The sequence below is a fragment of the Mesocricetus auratus genome, unplaced genomic scaffold, assembly GCF_017639785.1.
Source record: "Mesocricetus auratus isolate SY011 unplaced genomic scaffold, BCM_Maur_2.0 Super-Scaffold_100024, whole genome shotgun sequence".
Lineage (NCBI taxonomy): Eukaryota > Metazoa > Chordata > Mammalia > Rodentia > Cricetidae > Mesocricetus > Mesocricetus auratus.
In genome coordinates this window covers 22935465-22959347 of record NW_024429205.1, presented here as the reverse complement: position 1 = coordinate 22959347, position 23883 = coordinate 22935465, and the positions used below count along the sequence as shown (strand labels likewise).

The following is a 23883-nucleotide window of genomic DNA, read 5'->3' as shown; positions in this document are numbered from 1 at the left end:
AAAACAACAACAAACCAGTTGCTGAAGTCCCTCCTCCGACTGTGCCTCAGCATTCCATGTGGGAATTTTGCACAAATATCTCTAGCCAGTGATGATTTGTACTCAAGCCCACCCAGAAACTTGGCAACCTACCAAGCAGGACTCCACCATCTGGGCACTCTGGTGACAGGGGTGACGATCCTGGTTTGAACTGGTCTCTAGAGCAGGCTACCCCTCGGGGCACCATCAGCTTACCCATGAGGTGACCCTGCTTCCTGACTGGTCTGGCATTTCCTCTAGCCTCACTGGGTTTGTCCTCTGCATGAGTGATGACAATTAGCAACACAGCCAGACCAGAAAAATGTTACAATGGCTCCCCCTGCTGCCCACATGTCATACTGCATGCAGTTGCAAAAGGAAATTCTCCCAACTGAAAGGGATGACCCTTTTAAAAAAGGCCTCTCACAAACAGTCTTATGTAACAAATGGTAGTTTTTTTTAAATGTTATCTTTCACAGTGTCTATTGGTCAGGACTTTGGTATGAAGACAGAGGCCTCTGAGAAGTGATTAGGTTACAAGGGCAGAGCCTCATGAATGAATTAGTGGGCTGAAGAGGGTTAGAGAGATGCTCAGTGGAGATTTTGCTCTGCAAGCATGAAGGAAAAAACCGGTTAGTGATTCTCCAGGTCTGTCCCCGGACCACCAGTGGCAAGCAATTCAAATTCTCACATGCTACCCAGAGCCACTAAATCACTCACAATTGAGCCAACAATGCTTCACCAGGAGATCCTCTCATGCATGCCCACGTTTGAGAAATTCAGATGAGAGGAACTGTTTCTCCATCCTTGTGGTCTTTTAGAAACCTACATTACTTCTACAAAGTAGGAAAGTGGTGCCTGCTGTGGGCTCTGCTCCAGTTCCTCTACTGTCTTATTCCCTGCACACACAGGCACTGCAGTGGTCAGGCTCTGAGATGAGTGTACATAAAACTGAGTTTGGGGCTGGAGGGATGGCTCAGCAGTTAAAAGGGTTTGATGCTCCTGCAAAGGACCTCAGCTTGGTTCCCAGCATGTATCTAACTCTCCCCTCAAGGTATCCAATAACATTCCTGGCCTCTGAAGGCATCCCATGCATGTGGCATTGAAAGTCTGAGTTCCACAGCAGCGGTGTGTGCCCACCTGACCTCTGTGAGGGCATCCCTGCAAATCAGAGCTTGAATACCACGAGGCAGGTCTCTCATCTACTGCCATCCATCAACTCGTTCCATCCTCAGAGCTCCCTGCATAGTAAGTACAGTTAGTACAGAAGTGAAGGGCTACAGTCAGGAAGTGTCCAAGGGCATGGTCACCAAGACTCAGGGCTGGAATTCAGGCACAGGCACACTGGCTGCAGGGTGTGTAAGGTCACCACGTATTCCTTGCGAGCAATCCTGAGAGTTAATTAGACTTACTGAGCACACACACTGAGCCTCAGCTCCTTGCCGTTCGCTGTCAAGAGTCCTCCACTTTAGGCTGGCTGTCAGGTATTAGTGCTTCTGCCATGTGACCTGAGGATGGTGATTTAGATCATCTTGTGGGAGGCGGACAGATGAAACTTGTTTTAGAACGTGTGATTAATCTAATTTCAGAATCTGCTCCATATAGAACGATTTCTTTTCACTGAACTCGGGAAGCTCTTTCCTAACTCTGTCCTGGAAGAACCAACTGCTGCAGGAGTGAGGGTCCTTACTCTGCATCCTGAACTCGTGCCCCCTTCCAAGGATGACTTCATTTCCTGCAGTCTCCGGAGGCAGCATTTACTGAACTTGTAAATACCCTTATAGCTGCTGGAAAGTAGGTGTCAGGTGAAACAGGTCTCAAATACTGCCGCATGGATAAGGGAGCATCAAACACACTGACAGCTCAGAGTTTAAACTGTTAAGTAGCACTGGACCATTTCCTTTGTTACAGGAATGAACTTCAAATCTTCACTCAGGTTCTCAGAGTTATTACTTTTTTTCTATTTTAAAACTAAGAAAATGAGGTTTCAAGAGGCTAACTTCAGGGGCTGGAGAGAGGGCTCGGAAGTTAAAAGCTGGTCTTCCAGGGGTCTAGGATGGATTCACAGTGCCCACATAGCAGCTCACAACTGCCTGTTAACTCCAGTTCCAGAGAATCTGATGCCTCCTGCCGGCCTCTGTGGGTACTGCATGCAAGTGGTGCACAGTTCTACATGTAAGCAAAAACACCTGAACATATAAAGTGAAAAAATTTTTAAATTCACGCCAATTTCCTTTAGATTGCCATTGTCAAAAAGGTCATTGTTGAAAATAGTCTGACAAAAGGTGTTGCTGTTTAAGTTAAAGGTGGGTGAGGTGTAAACCCTAAAGCAATGATGGCGTAGGGGGTATTATAAATGTGGAAGCAGCAATCTGTCTACTTGATACTCTGCAAAGTCTATCTTCCACACTTAACTCTGACTCCTAACCACTGAGTAAAATAGCCCTTCACAGTAGCACTTGGTTAGTGGATTCGTTTTGGTTAATTTCATAGTAAAATGTTTTTCTTCAGTGTAAAGCTCAGTGGGACCACCTGGTATTAGCTCTTACCATTCAGGTCTTTAGAAACATTCCCCACCTCAACTTAGAAATCCACCTTTCTGCTGTTCTAAGAACCTATGAGGCAGAATATAATTTTAAAATGTGTAACTTTTGTTTATGTTGCATTGTTTAACTCTGTGAAGCTGTGTTACTGTGCCTGTCTAAAACACCTGATTGGTCTAATAAAGAGCTGAGCAGCCAATAGTGAGGCAGGAGCAAGGAGAGGCAGGGCTGGCAGGCAGAGAGGATAAATAGAAAAAACACCCAGGAAAAAAGGAGGGAGAGAACAGGAGGAGGAGGAGGAGGAGGTCAGGACCAGCCACCCAGCTACACAGCAATCCACAGAGTAAGATTTACAGAGAAAAGTCCAGAGGCAAACAGTAGACAGGATAACTTAAGGAAAGCCGGCAAGAAACAAGCCAAGCTAAGGCCAGGCACTCATAACTAAAAATAAGCCTCCGTGAGTGATTTATTAGGGTGCTGGGTGGCAGGTCCCCCAAAAGAAAAAAAACTTCTTACTGCAAGCCTACCTGAACAGGACCTAAGCCTCAGGAACAGAACTGGGAATGTTTCCTTCCTTCTGGTGTACTGGCGGGTTTCAGGAATGTCTCTGAGCAATTTGAAACGGGCTTCAAGGGGGGTAGGGATGTGCTTATCTGGAGACAGAAAACTGAAGGTGCCACTGAGCTTGTGGAACAGCTGAGGCTAGCCTTGGGGCTGAGGGGCACACACACACTTGCAAGAAGCTAAATCATGTTTGATAAAAAACAGCAGCAGCTCTGGAAATGTCTGGTTCCGGTAGGTATGATGAGACCCACCCTTAATCCCAGCACTTGGAAGCAGAGACGGTCTCAACATCCCTTCCAAACTAACCAACCAACCAACCACAAACAAAACACCAACTATAGCCAATAGTAATGGTGTACTTCACCACTGAGGTTGTGTTCAGTGGCCTTCTCATGTTTTCTTCCTTTCTGCTCCATGGTGGTAGAAATTTAGGAGCACTGAAGATTTTGAAAGCAAAGCCATGCCAAGTGTCTGTCACAGCAGACTATCAAAAGTCCTAACCCCACAAGATGACAATGTGATTCAAGTGCAGATTGAATGCCTTCATTTCTGAAAGACCTAGCAAATGTGGTGTATGTCAACCCTAGGAAGGACTAAGGAACTCTCAAAGCATCTGGTCCCTCTTCAGCTCAGCACAGAATTGGATTACAACACGAAGAGCTACTCAAGATTACTGAAACCAGAGAAAAAGTTCTGCCCCAATTTGCATACTACTATTGCATTCATATGGCCTACATCTACAGGATAGTCTGAGAATCACTTAAGAAGTCTTTCAGTCAGCCCTTGAAAAAGCTTAGACGTTGACTTCCCAGAGTCAAAAAGTCAACTAAGTTGGTCACCAGGGAAGACTAGTCTTTATACTGTGTTTTTATTTATCCATCTTAAGAGTCACTAGTACTAGGATTAAAGTATATGCCATCATGTCCAGCTCACTATTCTTTAAGCAGGAAAACAAAACTGTCACATTTTGTTTTTATTCTTAGCCACTCTTCTGACCCTCTGGCGGCAAACATGCTTTGCCCACATGGTACCATAGGAAACATTGATTTTTAATCTTTTGTTTGTTTGTTTCTTGAGACAGAGTTTCTCTGTATTGCTTTGGAGACTGTCCTGGAACTCGTTATGTAGACCAGGCTGGCCTCGGACTCACAGGGATCTTCCTGCCTCCCGAGTGCTGGGACTAAAGACATGTGCCACCAACACCCACCTGATTTTTAACACTTTGTATTAATTTCTCTTCCTGTCCCTGTACCCAGACAAAATACAGAACAGCACAGCTTGAGAGAGGTCTGCTTGGTCTCAGCTTCACAGGGTACAGTCTCTCACATGAGGAAGGCATGGTGACTGGAATGGGTTGGTCTGCCGTGGTAGAGGCTCTCAGTGCTTGCTGTTCACACCTTAACATATTAAGAAGCAGAGTGGGGAAAGTAGCAGGGTTTGGATATCACCTGTAAGGCTTGTACCCAGTGGCCTACATCAGCCAACTATGCCCCATGCCCCAACCTCCAAAACAGTACCATCAGATGGGGACAAAAGGGTTCAGATACACGAGCCTTCGATGGACATTTTATAGTCAAACAATACTTTAATAAACAGTGATCCTCATGTACTAACATTAGCAGACATGCTACTTTGAGAGTTCTGCTGGAAAAAAAAGCCATTCAGGACTAGAGAAAGAAACAAAGTACTTCCCTCACATATCTAATGAACGTCCTAGGTGCTCATGTAGCTTGACTGTGTCATGTGATGTCCAGGATCACAACCATCAACAAAACCTCAGTGCATTATTTCTTGCCCTACTATATAAACTTGAATCCAAGAAGCTGATGGTGGAAGTCCTTCTGTGTATGTGCTTATCTTATTAGTTGTTGAATAAAGCACTGTTGGCCAATAGGGAAGCAAGATAGGTGGGATTAGGAGTCAAGGAGGATTCTGGGAAAGAGAGGCACAGTGAATCACGATTAGGATGCAGGAGAATTAAGAGATCCAGACCCTTTCTCTGGTAAGAGAAGACCACGTGGAAATACTCAGATAAGCAGTTATGGGTTAATAATTAAGTCAGAGCTAGTTGATAAGAAATCAAGCAAATAGCCAACAGCTTCATAATTAATATAGTGTCTCGTGTGTTACTTGGGGACTGAGACAGTGGTGGGACTCAGGCGGCTGGCGGGAAGAATACACGTTACAAGAAGCGCATCTTAAGGAACTCACACAAAAGCTAAGCTAAGTTCAATTCTCGGAACCCATGTAAAAAGCTGGAGGTGGTACCACATTGTAATTCCAGTACTGCCATTGCAAGACAGGAGGTACAGACAGCAGAGTTGCAAGGAAGGTTGTGGGCCAGCTAGCTGAGAGTTCTCCTACCTGCCTCCTGTTCTGCTGCGGGATACTTCAGTATGCACTAGAGATGCTTGCTTCTGGACCTGGCTTTTTATGGTTCTGGGGATTCAAAATCAAGCACTCATATGCTTAAACAGCAAGCATGCTACACTGACTGAGTTATCTCACCTGCTGATAAATGTGTTTCTGAATTTATAGTGAGGAGTTACCTGCTTCACCTTATCTAAGATTACTTATGGACTGATGCCTTGGCTGAGGCCTATACTCAAATTTAAACATACTATAGGACTCATGAATAGATAAATTTATGAAATGGATGTTTCCTTTCAGTCCCAAAGTAGCTCTTCACAACTGTAACATTATGTTTAGCATCTCTTTAAAAAAATGGGCCTGAGGTAGTTCAACCAGCAGACACATTTACTATCAGGCCTGATGACCTGAGCTCTATTCCTCCAATCCACATGAAGGAAGGCGAGAATACCTGTGGGTTGTCCTCTGACTTTCACATGCTGCTCACAACATATACACACAAACACAATTAAAAATTTAAATAAGCTTTTAAAATATGTTTAATGGCTGTCACCTAAAACTAAGAATCCTAAAAATCCCAAAGCCTTCAAAGAAAAAAAGGTTACACTTGTATATCCCATGTACTGATATAAAAATATATTTGATCAGTTAACTTCCTGCCCACAAACAAAATCATCCTAATTTTGTGAAGACAAGAGCTTCATGCAGGCAATAGCTTATACTGGCTTGGAACTGTCTGGAACCCAGCAAGGCCTCAAACTTGCAAGTCATCCTCTGACACACTGTAATTTGCAGGAGAGACTACCATATCCATTTATTCCTAGGAACTAATGTTCCCACTTGATTTTTTGTAAATAACCCAATCTGACTAGATCCTTCAATTAAAAATATCAGCTGGTCATTTGAAAATTTTTTTCGAGACACAGGGTTTCTCTGTATTGCTTTGGAGGCTGTCCTGGAACTCGATCTGTAGACCAGGTTGACCTCGAACTCACAGAGATCCGCCTGCCTCTGCCTCCCGAGTGCTGGGATTAAAGGTGTGCACCACCAACGGCTGTCGGCTGGTCATTTGAAAATTTATTTTTCGTTATGTGTATGTGTTGGGAGTACAGGAGGAATGTGTATTTAGTTTCAAGAGTCTTCAGAGACCAGAGGCATTGGATCTCCACTGGAGCTGAGTTACAGGCTCAGGGTGTTGGGAACTGAGCTCAGGTCTTCTGGAAGAGCAGCGTCCTCTTTCTCCAGACCCTCCTCCAGTTTTTAAAGCATCCTCAAAATGGGATTTCTATTTTTGCAGTGCTAGGGATCACACTCAGGCCTTCCAGTATACTAAGCACTTTACTGTGGAGCCACACTTTAGTCCAGCAAATGCAAGTTTTTAAAATGAAGTAGCTTGTTGTTTAAACTGCCAGATACCTGAGTTAACCTAGTAGCGTGACATTTACTTATAATTATTAACTAATTAAAATTTCATATATACTAGACTAGTTGATTCTATGGCAAAATTACCTCAGAAGTTAATGATAGCAAATTTAGTGCATTCAGACATAATTTAACTACCACTTTACCACTGTCAAATTTAGTGCGTTCAGACATAGTTTAACTATCACTTTACTACTGCCAAGCAAAGCAACTAATAGCTGTTCAAAAGCATGGAGGTAGCCGAGTGTGGTGGTGCACACCGAAATCTCAGTAACAAATTCAACGCCAGCCTACTGTTAAGTAGCAAGTTAAGTCCCAGGTCATCCGGGGCCACACAGTAAGATCCCATCTCAAAACAAACAAAGCCTATGTGTTTAGAGATTAAAAATGACAAAGATGATCCCCAAATAGATCAGTGAAAAATAAGTAGCAGTTCTGCACCGATGCATGACAAAATATACTTTATTTTGACAGCAATGCACCCGGTGCTGTAGGTGAGACATGCAACTAGGAATCTGCATATCGTCCAAGTTGCAGATAGAGTTGTGTTCACTCACTAAAAATGGAGTATTATACTATCCCTACACAACCATGGCACTAGCCAAGAGTGCAAAGCCAACTACAGAAGCTTTACTGTACTCAGAAATCACTTTTAGTATCAATGGCAGAAAGATGTCACCTATTCAACTCAAGCAGATTTCCTTCATTTAGAACACCTGGAAACTGAGCATACAAACATTCGTGTGTTCGTCTGTATAACAAGTCGATTTCCCTGTCCTTTATTTCACCAAAAGCAAGTGCCGGTTTGCCTAGAAGTGATCTGGATAAATAAAGAAGCATATTCTAATGCTTTGTAAGGTCATGCATTTAGGATTAAGTTGAGTCAACTCTGATCTCTTTCCAATAGAGGGTATCAAGTGCAGTTCAAATGCAATAGCTGAACTTCTAAGGGAAGATGTGAAAAATGATGCTAAGGAGAGATCCAGGCCTTTGATGAAACTATTAGGCACTACAGACTTGTCAAAATCAACTCACAAATGAGGGGGAAGGCTGAAACACTTTGTGAAGCAGTATTTTTAGATAAGCCACTTCATTTTCGAACAGATGCAGATTAATAGTTTATGCAAGGATGCACACTGACATTCTACTCATCTGCATTTAAACAGTATTCTTCCATTTACACAATTACCTTATACATAGTCGATGTTGCTTAATATTGAGAAGAAACACTTTAACTACTAAGAAAACCACTTATCAAACCTCTGCTCTTTTAAAAGATATTTTTAGAAGTAACACAGGACCAAAGCATCCAACTATCACTTTATTTATATTACTATGCTTAAGTTACACGGGAAAGACAGCCAAGCAGTTCTGCCCCATTTCAGAAAGTTTCCAATCAACACCAAGTACATGGTGACAATTAACTAGGGATGGTGACATCTGTGGGTCAAGACTGACTAGGAAGAATGGGTTCTGGTGCTACAGTTCCTCTCCAACAAGAATATGGCACACTGGCCAGCACAAGCCACGCTAACACTGAGCCTCCAGCGCTGGGCACAGATTCGGATCTCTTCTTGAAGCTAGCAAATTAAGTGAAATAACTGGGTTTAAAAGAAAGTTTAAAATGAAGCCCAAATAAGTTTAAAAACCATGCTCTAGACATATTCTCCATCCAAAATGTACACAAACACTCCTTTTCACTCTAGTGGCCTAATTTTCCCCTCATAGCCCATGTAGCTGCAGACTCCTGCCTCAAGATGTAAACATAGGGAAAAATTAACGGCACCTGCATAATATTCTTTCTACAAACTGCTGTTGGATGGGAAATACAAAATTAAAAAAAAAAAAAAGAGAAAGAAAGGTTCCATCTTAGATTCTCACAACCTCTTGTTCCGCAGTTCATGAATCCGACTCTGATGCTAAGGTGACAGTGTATGTAAGTAGATTTTTGTTTTCAGTGAAGGAGACCTGGGAAAAGATGGATTTATCTTTTTTCTTCAAGAGTTATCAGATGGTACATGCTCCTCAAAGCCTTCACTCTCTCGAACTAGTGCTCGTTCCAGAATCACACGGCCTTCCTTGTAACGCTGGCTGTCTTCAGTAGCAAACTCGTAGATCCACCCCAGTTTGCTATTGCAGTTTTTGCAGCTTACATCTCGAACCATGTGGCGGCCAGTGAGCATGACCCGATCCTGAACTTCACTGTATTGCAAGTTAACTACCTAAAAAAAATAAATAAATAAAAACATGAACACACAAAAACCTTTGTAAAGTCATGTAAGTTAGCCGCCAACTGAGACAGTAAGTAAATGTATGAGCAATCGAGAATCACAGAGATGTGCATCCCCATGATCCCAGTGTGGAGAGGCCAAGGCAGGAGGATCATGAGTTTGAGGTGAGATCAGCCTCACTACACACTGAGACCCTGCCACAAAACCACCACAAAGCAAGTGTAGTTACACTAATGATAGTCACCTAGGGCTGGTTTTAAGAAATGCTGGAATAGCTAGGCCTGTAATCCTAGTATTTGGGAGACAGAAGGAAAGAAGGGGTTCAAGGTCATCCTTACCCATATAGGTCAATTTCAGGTCAGCCTGAGCTATAGGAGACTCTTATCTCAAACTCTACCCTCAACACACACATCAAAGAAAAAAATACATTGTTGAGACAGGAAACATCTGGAAATTGCACTGTACTGGGTAGGAATTTTGAAAGACTTAATTTTTATGTAGGTATTCTGGCAGCATGATGCATATGTGTCAGATGCCTGCAGAGGTTAGAAGGCACTGGATCCCCTAGAACTAGTTACAGATGGTTGTGAGCCACCATGTGGATGCTAGAAACCAAATTTTTGTCTGCTACAAGAGCAACTAGTGCTCCTAACTTCCAAGGCATCTTTTCGGCCCCTAATCTAATGCAATCTTTATATAGTACTAGACAAGTCCAAGTTTCAACATTTATATTTGGTAGTTCTATTTCTGGCTGCAGTGAAGGAAAAGGCCTGGAATTGAAACTGAGATATAAGTTAGGGTCCAGTTGTTACTTTACTCTGTAGTGATGAATGTAAGATAATCAAAGTACACCTATTACAATACCTCAGTGTTCCATAAAGTGTCATATTTACTTCTGAAAACATATTGCATATACAAACAGGTTGGGATAGGCTAACCTATAACACACTATCCAATGCAACATATTAGTTTTCAAGAAGTGCAAAGATAGTGACACAAGAATTGGATTCTAAAATAAGTTGGAGAATTTCCAACCATTCTAAAAGATCAATCGTAAATAATTTTGGCTTTAAAGGTTATACAATCTTAATTTCAATTTGACACTCTTAACACAAAAACTGGAACTATTTAAGTAAATGAATGAGGGAGATTGAAGATTATTTACAGTTAACAGACAGCTGGCCTACCACAGTGTCAACTCTTCCTCTGTAAAAGGAATATGCTATTGATTCTCTCAGAGAAGCTCCTTTACTCATGCAACAGAGGAACAATTTCTAATGAAAAGTTTATCTGACATTCTAAAAACACTAACAAGATTACATCTGTTTCTTAGCCTAAAAGATTTGGAAAGTCAACTTTGCTAGGCTCCAGGTTATACAATCACATCAACTAATCTCAAAACGGGTCCAAAATTTCATAGCCCAACACACTAAACACACATTTACAAACTGTAAATGTTTTTCCTTTGGGTAAGCCTAAAGAAACCAAATGATATTCAGAAAGTTGACTAGCAACCATTAATTAACAAGAGAAGACAGCTAGATTCACTTCCAACAAATAAGCTATAGCTATCTCCCTTAATGGATCAATCAGTGACACAGAAGGGAGAGAAGATGGGTATGTTAGTTTCTTTTTCCAAATTCTATGAAGTAACTAAAATTTTTACACTGAACATTTACAGAAGAAGACAGAGACCCATTCTCTTTTATTGCTGTTTTGAGACAGAGCTCACTGTGTAGCTGAAGCTAGTCCAACAGGCCTATATAACTCACTGTGTCTCTCAGACTGTTCTCCAATTTGTTCTTCATGCCTTGGCTTTCCAAGTACCAGGATTACAGACAGAAGACACCACAGCCTACATCTCTTCTTTTCTTTATTTAGGCTTTATAAAAATAAATACATAAATAAATAAAATCATGTTCCAGTAATGTATCCCTGAAATCCCAGAGACAAGCTAATAGGCAGCCACTTCTGCAGTTTCAGCTGCCATTCTGATATTTCCTGGTATCTATAAACTCTTGAAGGAATAGTCTAGTGCTGCTGTCAAAGGTATCCACTGAAGTTATGTAGGAATGAAGCTTTTTTCCACCAACCTTGTTAAAAAGAAATGCTCTACCAGTGGCGCCTGTGAACCGAGTGGAGATGAGTTCTGAGCGGTTGGTCAGGATTGTGTCACAGTTTGCACAAGAAAACAGACGGGTACCACCAATATGGTCAAGGAAGATTCTGCCCATTTTGAGAGCTAATGTTCTAAAAACCTAGAAAAAAAATGAAAAAAAAAGATAAGTCACATTATTTTTAAAAATTGGTTGCAGCTATTGGGGGAGGTGTTATTTCTCTTTTCTCTTTCAGTTGGTGTGAGGGGAGAGAGACAGTGAGGGGAGAGAGACAGCGAGTGAGAGTGAGCACAAGCACTGGCACTGATGTATCAATGGTGCAGATGGGCTGGAGAGACGGCTCATACTTAGAGCACTGGCTGCTCTTGCAGAGGCCTTGGGATTGATTCCCAGCACCCATATGAAGGCTCATGACTGTAACTGCAGGGGATTCAATGCCCTCCAAAGGCATCCACAACAGAAGTGTGAAAAAAAGTTAACACAGCACCACTGTTAGGTCTACATTCTGAGTGTACAGTAAGTTCAGAAAAGAATTGGAGGTATGGGGTACAGGTGGGGTGATCAGGTAAGAGCAGATGAAAGTGTAATTTCAAAACAAGAAAGGTCGGGGAATAAGTAATTGGTGGAACATTTGCCTCACATACTGGAAGCCCTGAGTTCTATCCCAGCACCACACACATAAAATACAATGAAAATAAAAACAAGAGGGGACCGACCTGTGGCTTAAGAAGGAGATGTGAGTTGATAGGTTTATTGCCATTGGGTATACTCATCACTGTCCAGGGCCAACACAACAATTTCATTCAATAACTCTGAGTCTAAAGTCTATGGCGCACTTAGTTTAAAATTCACAATTCTGGGTTTCACCCCCCACACACACACATACACACATATTTCACCCAAACAAGTTGACAGGTCAAAGGTTGTAGCTGTTACAGAATAATATCTGGAATGCAGTTCCACAAGCTCCAAGACAAAGTTCTTTCATTATCCTCCACTGCCTCCTCCCAAAGGAAGGGGTCATGGTGCAGACACAGGTAGTCAAGGCTAGAGCAACCAGGACAGAAAAGGAGAAAATGGACTTTCCAGCTATGATGTAACTTAGCATTAAGAAATCAGTTACTAAGCCGGGCGTTGGTGGTGCACGCCTTTAATCCCAGCACTCGGGAGGCAGAGGCAGGTGGATCTCTGTGAGTTCGAGGCCAGCCTGGTCTACAGAGTGAGTTCCAGGACAGCCTCCAAAGCCACAGAGAAACCCTGTCTCGAAAAACCAAAAAAAAAAAAAAAAAAAAAAAAAAACACACACACAAAAACAAAAAAAACCCAAAAACAACAAACAAAAAAGAAATCAGTTACTGATTACTGACTCAATACATTACAGAAGTACTAAAATCCTCGACCAAAACTTTGAAACAAGTTTCTGAGACCAGGATAACCCACACTTTAGTATTTGGTGTTTGAGATTCAATTCCTTGAATTCACTGTAGCTCACTTCTCCTGAAGTGTTTTACATCTCTAGATACACTCAAGAACACACCACAGGTTTCATTTTGAAGTGTTTCTGGGGGCTATCAGTCCCTGTGTTTCAATGTTTACTGGCATGTTAAGTGGTAAGCAGAGCTGATACAGCCGTCTTTTGGGGAAGCAGGTCCTGATTGATCTGTAGTACTTTCATTACAAATAGGAAACTCTACTTAGATTTATGAATGTTTCCAGCCCTTAGGTAATCCTAATGTCATCAGAAGGGTCATTCTGAAGGAAGGAGGGAACATAGGAGAGGCAATGGATGAAATGGTGTGAAGGAATAAAAACCAAGTATGACACGTTTGAAATGTTATAATGAAGTCTACTCTATGATAACCAAAAATATTAATTAAGAGAAACCATGTTGGGCTTGGTGGCACAAGTCTTTAATCCTAGCACTTAGGAGGCAGAGGCAGGTGGATCTCTGTGATTTTCAAGTCAGCCTGCTCTACAGAGTGAGTTCCAGGACAGCCAGGGCTGTTATACAGAAAAAACCGTGTCCAAAAAACAAAAACAAACCAAAAAACTAGTATATTAACAAATATCATCCGAGACAGGATATATTCGTTCACATATGAGGTATGCCTGAGAGAGGGAGTCCCAGGGAGTAGCCAAGGCTACAATGTACTACTTTTTTTTTTTTTGGTTTTGTTTTTTAAGGAACAAATGCCACAATATGTAAATCCCAACACCAGACTTAAGCTATGGCAGTCAACTTTCTAACTGCATTTCTGGCAATGCTTGCTGCTTACTTTTAAGCACACTGCTTTTCAGATGGGGGGGAGGAAGGGGAGAAGGGAAGGAGATAGGGAGGGGTAGCAACAGAACTAATTTAAGGCCTGTTAAGTTGAATTCATCAGCCCAGAGATACAGCAGTGAACAAAACTGACACATTTCATTTGAATTATATACAAGCTCTTATGAATTTTTAAAAGGTGAGCTGATATTTAAAATCTGGAGAAGATCCAGAATTGATGTGGATCCCAGTAATCTTAGCAGTCAAGAGGAAGAGCCCCCAGGCAAACACCACAATTTCCAGTCCAGTGTGGTTCATTTAGCAAGTTCCAGATCAGTCTGGACTACAGAAAGAGGACCCTAACTCAAATATAGCCAAAATTTGGAGAAAGTGGTCTAGGGATGTAGTTCAGTGGTAGAGTGCTCATCTAGTATGTGTAAAGTCCTACATTCACTCCTTACACCAAAAAAATTTTATATATATAGGCTAAGCCAGTTGGTAGTGGCCCATACCTTTAATCCCAGCCCTTGAGAGGCTGAAACAAGTGGATCTCTATAAATTCGAGGTCAGGCTTATCTACAGAGTGAGTTCCAGGACAGCCAAGGCTACACACAAAAGTCATGTCTTGTAAACAAAAACAAAATTGTAGGTGGCAGGAGAGAGATGCTCAACAGCTACTTAAGAGCACTTGGTACTCTCCAGGACCCATGTTCAGCTCTCAGCACCCACATCTGGAAGCTTATAACTGTCAATCCAGCTCCAAGGGCTCTGACACTCTCTTCTGGTCTCCATGGTCACTCATACACATGGCTGACCAACACACACATAAATATTTTTTAAAAAATTGGGGACAGGAGAGATAGGTCAGTTTGGTTAAGAGCACTTATTGCTCTTGCAGAGGACTCAAGCTGTCCCAAGCACCTGTACCAGGCAGCTCATAACTGCCTGTAACTCCAACTCCAGATCTGATATACTTTTATGGCCTGCAAGTGTACCTGAACACATGGGATGGATGGATATACACACACACACACACACACACACACACACACACACAAGCTCTAAAAACAAAATGTGGCTGGAGGACCTGTACTTTGAGGGAGGGCATCAGGTAAGGGAATACACAACATATTTTCTCATAGCAACTGACTCTGTTAATCAGTTAATTGATCTCACCCATCCCAATTTATTTTTTCATCATCCACTGTGGTTTACACAACTCTTTTTACCTGTTTGATCCTTGTATCACTATTTCAATTTATGACTCTCAATATAAATTCAACACATATGTGAGCAGTTGACTTTTGTTGTTTATATATTGTTTAATGAAGAGGATTGACAGTAAAGTTTTACAGCTCTCAGTATGGTCATTTACTTCAGTTTCTTGGATGTTTTAAAGGTAATTTTCTTTACAGCTTACAAGTATCAGACTAGATTCATCTTAACTACAATGTAACTCTTTCTTGATTGACCTCAGATGCTACTATGGAAGATGCCTTGATTCAAGCCAACTTTACGCCTCCTACCTACATCATCCTATATTTGGCTAGTATTACAGGAATAGCTGTGACCAACCATTTGGTACTGAGGGTAAATAGACTTAATATGCCTTCTTTCCTGCTTCAAATTCATTCTATTTTTTACTCTACCAAAGTATTTTTACTGGCTTCAATTATATGATTCATTACCAAGACTAAAAATATCTAGGAAGAACTTTGTTACATGATTCCTGATTGTGCTTGCCATTTACACATAACTGTATGTATCTGTAACTATAAAATGTAGTTTGTTTGCCAAAAAAGTTATGTTGTCAACAAAAGTCTCTTCATGGTAAGAAATCTTAGTTTTACAAGGTTAGAAAAATGATAAACAGTACTGAAGTACTACAGCTGTCACCAGGCTGACATCAATTACAAGTCATTGCTACCTGCTGAATATCTGTGTCCCCAAAAACCTCCATGGAAACCCATTGCCTATGTGACAGCATCAGGGTGTAACTGGGTCTGGAAGAGAGACCCTCATTAGAGGACAGGGTCTTACAGAGGCTCCATGTGGCTGCCTTGCCTTTCTACCATGAAGACAAATCTAAAAGGGGCATCAATGAACCAGGAAACAAGTCTTTACTGACACCATTTCCACTGGTACTTCTTTCTTGGAACCATGAGAAATAAATTCGTATTGCTTATAAATCACCCAGGCTACAGTGATCTGGAGAAAGCCACCTTTTTCTTGAGGAGGACATTAAAAGGCCAAGAGTCATCGTGTTTATCTGGACCTGGACAGTGTGAACTGTGCCTTAGACCTAAGTATGTCCAGTGTATGGGACACTGTATTTGGTACATATCTAATTGTGATGATTCTCATAGTAGGTATATATTACCCACATTTATAGGTCTAAAAATACAGCCCACATAACTTCACACAAGCAGTCAAGCTAGGCCCTAAACTAAATCTTATTCCAGTTCTCATTTCCCTCACATCTAGGAACAAACAGCTCCTGGAGTCGGTCTCTCCCCCTCAAGCTGACCACAAATTCTCCTGTATTCCCAAATTACAAAACTACAGACGTAACAGTGGCACTTACATCGGCTTGGGAAATGCTTTCTCTTTCCCATTCGTCACCATATGTATTCAAACACTCATCCCATCTAATGCTGTTAATGGCCATAGTGTGTTTTATTAGACACAGCACATTCACAGATAATGCTACATTTATGATGGATTAGTGCTACAAAATACAAATATATTTTAGCTACTGCCTTCTAAAAAGCTCTATGAAACCGTTTCTCTACACACCTTTTGTTGGAAAACCTTGAGACAGATCATGCTGTGTAGTCAAGGCTGACTTAAATTCACAATATTCCTCTCTGCTTCATCCTCCCAAGTGATGGGAATATAAGCCTATGCCATCATAGTTACCTAAGGATGATTCTTGAGGCTGAGGCAGAAGTATTTGGACTTTAATGCCTGCCTGAGAAGTCCAGTGAAGTTCTGTCTCAAAATAAAAAAACTTAAAAACTGAAAGGGAAAGGGCAGAACTTGGAAAATGTCCAAGATGTAGCTCCATGGAAGAGCATTTTGCCTAGCATATGAGTCTCTGGTTTGGTTCCCAATACTGGGGGTGGAGGGTTGATCCTAAAATTTTACTGGGCTAACAGTGTGGCTCATTGGTAGAGTATTTGCTAGCATGTAAGAAGCCTGGCTTCCATCTTTAGCATCTCTCCAGAGTATCAAAAGAAAAAATCTGAAACAGCTTATTAAGAAATACTTCATTATGTGATAAACTTATTAACTGGTAAGTACCCCATGACTCCTTGTAACTTTATGAAGTTGTACCATCATCACTAGAAACTGGCTTTGCCCCTAAAATTTCCACAAACTAGTCTGCAGCTAGTCTCTTCATCTAGCCTCCAGGAATTATTCTTTATACCTAAAGCATTTCCCACATATGCTAATTGTTTTGGTTAATTTAACTGAATCTCCAATCTCTTCAGTTGTTACAGCACCTGTGTCCCACTGCAAAAAAACCAAAACAAAAAAAACAAACAAGTCGGGTGTTGGTGGCACACGCCTTTAATCCCAGCACTCTGGAGGCAGAGGCAGGTGGATCTCTGTGAGTTCAAGGCCAGCCTGGTCTACAGAGTGAGTTCCAGGACAGCCTCCAAACCAATACAGAGAAACAGTGTCTCGAAAAGCAAAAAACAAAAAAAACAAAAACAAAAAAAAACAAACAAAAACCCCCACATCTTTTGATACTTTTCTGTGAGGAAGTTCTATCTAGGGCTGAAATTTGGGCCCAGCTAAGAATAAAGTTGTGGTTATGATGCCCCTACGTCAACACTTGGCTGTTTAATAGTTTATCTGCTATTATCTGAAGTAGTGAGGAACCAGGATAAAAATATAGTGAAGTTCATAGACAACTCAGGAATTTTACTAATCTTTAATTTCTTCTCCCACCAAAGAGCATCCTTACCCTAGACTGTCTAACTTCTATTTGCAACAGAAAATTCTGTGTAAGTAATTACATCTTAGGATCTCCACCTTAATTTCTTTTAATTATACAATTTATCTATAAGTTTAAAAAAAGAAAACTACTTTCCTTTCAGGAACCATGGACAATGTCCCTAGGAAGGAATGATTTTACAAATTGGACATGACGGGTTTGTATAAACCCCGTAATTTCCAGGTCATAAACAGATTATCTAAAATGCCTATTTGACTTTTTTGAAAAGTGGGATCTTATTGTTGGTTTGTTCTAACTCAGCAGTTAGGAGCATTGGCTCCTCTCCCAGGGAGCCTGGGTTTGATTGCCATCATCTATATATGGGCTCACAAATATCTTAACTCCATTTCCAGGGTATCTGATGCCCTCTTCTGGTCTTCACCTGCACCAGACACACAATTAGTACAGAGACTACTGCAGGCAAAACACTCATACACATAGAATAAAATAAAACCCAAACCAAAAACACAGGCGTCAGCTGGCCAAGTCTAGCTCACCTCTAATTTAACTATCCACATGCTAAAAATAAAATTGTTTTAAAAGGTTAAAAAGAAACATCAAATATTTTAGTGGTGATAGTTTCTCTGAAACACAGCCACACTTTGTTTATACTTAACTGCTTTCTAGCTACCTGCAGAGTCTACATGGCGACTGTGGCATGCAACACTCTAAACAGTCACCATCTCAGTCCTTACCAGGACCAATTTATCCTGCTTAAGAACACACTGAGATAGGGAAAAAAGGTCTTCACTTAGAAAAATAGAAACTTGGTTGGCAGTCAGGTCTAAAAATCAATAGTAGTATCTGACAAATTACTGCAATCCCATTGCCATTGTCTCTTCTGGCTAACATCATTGGTATTCTGAGTTGGGCACAGTGGCTCAGGTCTGTAGACTAAGCAGAGTACTGAAGTTTAGAGCTAGCCAGAGAAGAGTCCCAGGCTCCAAACAAAAATCCTTAGCTTTCCATAACCACTTGAGCATTCTGAAGATCACTAAATGAAGATCATTCAAGTCAATAGTACATACGCAGCTGCTGCCTCCTCACTTCACCCCCAAAGCCAAGTGCTTAGATTTCACTCTCCCTTGTCAATACCATTGTAAACTTTGACAAATTACCCTGTTTCCTAAAAAGCAACAGCAGGTATCTCTGACAATTAAATGGAGATACTATATCCTGAGAACAGTGCCTGTACAGTGAATGCTAAATAAAAGCAGTCTACATAGCCTATGCCAAGAAAGCAAGGTTCAGAATGGATACAAAACAGTAGCAATTAACGGCTTGGCCCCCTGTTGATTACAGACATGTCAAGTATCCAGGTAACAGAAATTAGAGCTAGGACAAAAGTTAGAAACCTTAGATTTCAAATTCTTAGTGTCTCAACTTTGGTCTTAAAATAGGTACCTGCCTTATAATTAATAATCCAGTTTGGTCTCAATCCTGGCAAATGAATTTAGCCTAAGGAGGCATCACTTCCTAGCTCTAAAAATACCATGGGGAATAATAGGCATCTCTTTGCATTTGCACATGACCTGGTAGAAAATGTCCACTTCAGAAAGACTATTCCTTAAGGTAAGGAATTATACCTTTAGGGCATTTCCACAAACACCCATCCCATTGCCCCCACCAACATGGACAGAGCAGAGGGGCTCTTTTTTTTTCCGTTGAACCTGGTGGGAGAGGATAAGTGTGTGTAAGGAGACTGGTACACAGGGTTCTAGCATGGGAAGGGTCTATTTGGATTTCAGTTTCTTCTCTCTAGAACAAAGAACAAAATCCATAAAACTTTAACAGCTGGAACAATTATTAATACAGTAATGAACATTTGATGCTATTGAAGTTTCATTAACTATTTTCACAGCAATTTCTAACAATATTCTACTTTAAAGGTACATGGGGAAATAACAGTTCAATCTATAAAATATTTTTTTTCTGTCTGTAATACTGGAAACCAAGCAAAATACCTGTGTATGCTAGGAAAACACACTACCATTTGATACATTCCCAGCCCAAAGTTTTTAACTGGTTAGCAAAAGTTTCAATATAAGAAAGCCATGTCATCCTCTTAGAGTACAGTATGAAGGTACTCTGCTGGGTCAAATGATGTCCTGCTTGTGGGACTGAATCTTCATTTAACAGTAAGAAAATGTGTGTGTTCCTCTCACCTAAGATAATGCCCTATTTTACGTTTTGTTAGACAATTTCCATACTGACTGTATTTCCTAGAATAGGGCTTAGTCATCATTAGAAAACAAGCCCAGTCACACAACTCAGCAGCTGGTCATGAGTCAGCAAATAATCTGAGTTGGTCATCTCCCCAAAAACTTCTTGGCAAGACAAACACGATCCCCTTGTTTGTTGTGATACAATACTGGGTGCTTCTTGTTGGTACATAGCTAAGGTTTAGTTTGTGTGGTTCCTAGACTGAAGTGCCAAATAGCAAATTCAAGTCTAGTTAACAATTCCCAAATTACACATTTGTTACCACACAGCATTATCAGGGAAATAGTACTAATTTACATAGTTACATAACTATCAAGGCACTACAAAACAAAGGATAGTCTAGATACAAATATACTTAGGACTACCTTCGAACTTCATGAATACATATTTCACAGTAGTTTCATGCCCCATAGACTTTTTCATAGGTTTTGGGGTAGGTAGATTTCCTTATTAAATTATACATTTTTATTAGACCTATTTGTGTGGGGGCACTTGGAGATCAGGACAGCTTTCAACCTTGTGGGTCCCTGAACTAAAGTCAGGCTTTCACCAAGCACTCTTACCTGCAGGGACTTCTCACTGCCCTTTTTACCTTTTATTGCCTCTAAACCTCAGTGAACAGAAAAGGTAAATGAGACTAGGATTCCAACTACATGTTCTTTTAGAAGAAGCCACACACATTTTGCCAAGCATGCTAAGAAAAGTTGCTGTTAAAAATCCAAGTTGGTGCCGGGCAGTGGTGGCACATGCCTTTAATCCCAGCACTAGGGAGGCAGAGGCAGGTGGATCTCTGTGAGTTCAAGGCCCGGCTGGTCCGACAGCCTCCAAAACAATACAGAGAAACCCTGTCTAGTAAAACCAAAAAAAAAAAAAATCCAAGTTGGTTTCCCTTGCCGACTGAAATGTAGTCATTGTGTCTTTCCTACAGATAAGGTGGTGGTTACACATAAGCTGTGGGGATCTGTACTCAACAGTGGGCCAGATGAGGGTATGAGGTGAGCATTAGTTAGCACACCTGCGATACCAGCACCGAGGACAGTAAGGCAGCCTGGCCTACGGGGTGTACAACTCTACTGGGAAAATAAGGGCATCAGCTCCTTCCAAAGAGCCCAAAATACCTTGTGCTCCACTACAGAAACCGGGCCGTGTGCACTTACATATACATATACATACACATACACACACACACACACACACACATCTGCCAAACTGCACACGCTACACCTTCTTGCTATTTGTAAAAGCTCCAGGGCTGTTTTTCCTAAGCCCATCTGGCCCACATCAACCCACAGACTTTTCATTTTCTAGGCTTAATACCAGATCTCTTCAGATATTTCCCACTTCCTCCTTCTGGTGTCTCACTGTGTCATCTTTGAACTTTTTGTAACACTCATTTCATAACTTAGTATTTAGCCTTGTGCCATTTCTCAATTTCATTGCCTCTGCCTCCCGAGCGCTGGAATTAAAGGCGTGTGCCACCAACGCCCAGCAATTTCAGGATTTCCTTCTTACCTAATACACTATAATATACAATTAATTCTTAGTAAAAGAATCCATCAGCCGGGCGTTGGTGGTGCATGCCTTTAATCCCAGCACTAGGGAGGCAGAGGCAGGCGGATCTCTGTGAGTTCGAGACCAGCCTGGTCTACAAGAGCGAGTTCCAGGACAGCCTCCAAAGCTACAGAGAAACCCTGTCTCGAAAAAAAAAAAAAAAAAAAAAAAAAGAATCCATCAAGGCACTTCACATCTGGCACAAATATGCACACTAGGAACACTGAGAGACTTTGGTTTCCTCTATGTTGGAGTGCAGCTGCAAAGCCGCCTGTGTGGTTTGCAAAACTGATAGGTTTCCCATTATGCCTGCCACTTCATCAGCAAGTTCACTTATTTTCCAAAAGCAAGGTAAGCCTGCGGTTACTTTCAGTTTTTTCCATCAGTCAAGGGACACCTGAAATAAAAATCCTCCGATTTCCAACGGGGCTCTGCAAACAGAAAAAAGTTTAAAAATAAATGAGCTAGCTGAACACCTTCCCTTACTGCCACTCCAAAGGGAGATTAGTCGGAGCCGGGATTAAGCAGACCTTTGTACTACCGCGGCTCCACACTCCACGCTGGCTCAGAATCCATTTTCCTACCTACCTGTACAGCAGCGTGGAATAAAAGGGTGTGCAGTGGTATGTATGTCTACCTCCGCCCGGTGGAGCCGCCAGGGGGGCTCACCAGCCAGCTTTGGGGTCGCTGCCAGGCCGACCGCCCGCAGCCGGCCCAGCTGATCGCGCCCACGTGACACCCGCCAGCCAATTGCCAGGCGCAAGGCGGAGAGCGCGGCGGTGGCGGGGCCTCCTCGGCACAACAAACACAGGCGGAACAGCTGGGCGGGCGCGGGCTCCGGGGCGCCTGGCACCCGCGGGGGCTCCCCAGCGGCGTCCCCACGCCCAGGGTCCGAAGGGATCGGAGGGCAGCATGCCAGGGGGCTGGCACCAAGGCGGGCACGGCCCACAGCCGAAGCACCGGGGCGCGAGTCCGGCCTCCGCAGCCGGCTGGGTGCGAGCGCGGCCCTGGAGCGCGGGCCCGCGGGCCGACCCGGAGCGGAGCCCGGGCGCGCCCCCGACGCTGCGGCGGGGACGGCAGCCGTGGGGGCGGGGCGGCCGAGGAAGTGGGGGTGTCACCGGGCCAGCTGTCCGCGGCCCGGCAGCCGCGGAGTCGGTCGCCGAGGGCGGCGGGGAAGGCGGGTGGGGATCGCGGGGTCGCCAAGGGGTCGCGGCTGTTGCGGGCTCGCGGGGCGCTCGGCTGCGCGGCGGGGGCGGGCCGACGGCGGCCGCCGCGCCGCAGCCTCACAAAGAGCCACGGCCCGGCCCGCGGCCCTACGGTCCTGAGGGGCCCTGGTGGCCCCGCCGGGACCCCGGACCAGTGGCGAGGGGAAGAGGCACTTCCTGCCTGGGCCCCCGCCCCGGGGCCGCTCCGGGAGGGCTTCGAAGCCGCCGGCCCGAGTGCCCGCCGACGCCGAGCCCAGCGCCTGCCGCCGTACTCACCTGCGCGCTGGGGAGATCGGCGCTGCCAGCAGCTCTTCGCTCCTCAGCTGGGTCGAAGCCCCTCGGCCTCCAAGTCTTCAGGTTTAGTCAGGCCTTGGCCCCGCCTCTCCCCGCTCGGGTCTGGGCGTCAATCACCCGGCGTGGCCCCGCCCTCCCTTCAGGCGGCTCTCCCGGTTGGCCCGCAGCACCCTTCATTTCTAGGCTCCGCCCCTCTCCCTGGCACTCTGCCCCTTCCGCCGCGCCCCGCCCCTTCGCTGGCTCACCCTCCCCCACTCTCGCTCCCCTACACTCCGCCGCCCACCCCGCCCCGAAGCCGCAGAGGGTGGGCGGGCTCATCGCTGCTCGTCCCGCCCCTAATTCGACACTTTGCACTCTTACAGCCAATCAAGGAGGCTAACTCTGCCTCCTCGGCCAAGGTGGCCAATGTGGTGAGAGTGAGGACCCGCCCCCCTTCCCAGCTGAGCGCACACAACACAGCATCCACGTGAGTCAGCTTCTTAAAGGAGACGCCTCAGCCTTTCTAATTGCCCCAGCTGGGACTCATTGCCAGTCAAGCGCGTCGCCAGGTGGCGGCTGCGGCCTCAGCTTCCTGATAGCCAAGGAAGCCTTGAAGACGCGAAAACAACAGGTTTACTAGACAAAACAGGTATTTAGGTTAAAATGCACCCCAGGTTCTAATGCCCGTTTTATTATTTCTTCAGCTCACTTCCCTTTTACCTTTCACTAACAAACCCCCAACTCTTGAGTCTCAGTAAATAGGAATTCGCAGAAGACAAGGAATTTTTTCTTTTATTTCAACGTGCTGGGTTTTATTTACAACTCCCTAAGTTTTCTCTTGACCATGGAAGCAATTCTCAAAATTTCAGTTTTCTATGTGGAGATTATCTGTCTTGTCAGTCTCGAGATTTGTTGAAAAAAAAAAAAAAAGCTGTTCCCTTTGCCCTCACCAGTGTTTAAATTGAGAGATTTTTGCCATTTCATTGTCTTTCCCAGGTAATTAAATCTGGCAGCTGACTATTAGGACAACAAAAATATTTAATCCTGTCTGTTTCTCAAAAAATTATATAAATATGTAATAAATACATATATAATGCTAGTAT

The 23883-nt window shown here is 43.2% G+C and overlaps 1 protein-coding gene across 2 annotated transcripts; it reads right to left on the bottom strand.

Moving 5' to 3' along the window:
* Positions 1-8225: 8225 nt before the first annotated feature.
* Positions 8226-22933, bottom strand: Ypel5 (yippee like 5). Of its 2 annotated transcripts, none has more exons than XM_040730746.1 (3): positions 22784-22933; positions 11242-11406; positions 8226-9139 (listed from the first exon to the last, which is right to left on the bottom strand). In XM_040730746.1, exons 2-3 carry the CDS (start codon positions 11380-11382, stop codon positions 8915-8917), a joined length of 366 nt encoding a protein of 121 aa, XP_040586680.1. In that variant the 5' UTR covers positions 11383-11406; positions 22784-22933; the 3' UTR covers positions 8226-8914. The 2 variants fall into 2 exon arrangements, with proteins under 2 accessions (XP_040586680.1, XP_040586681.1); XM_040730747.1 differs by lacking the exon at positions 22784-22933 and adding an exon at positions 21891-22027.
* Positions 22934-23883: the final 950 nt, after the last annotated feature.

Excerpts from the sequence above, each read along its gene's own strand:
- Ypel5 (XM_040730746.1), bottom strand. The coding sequence starts at position 11,382 with ATGGGCAGAATCTTCCTTGACCATATTGGTGGTACCCGTCTGTTTTCT. Across the intron at positions 9,140-11,241 it reads GAGCATTTCTTTTTAACAAG|GTAGTTAACTTGCAATACAG; the intron begins GTTGGTGGAAAA and ends TATTTTTTTTAG.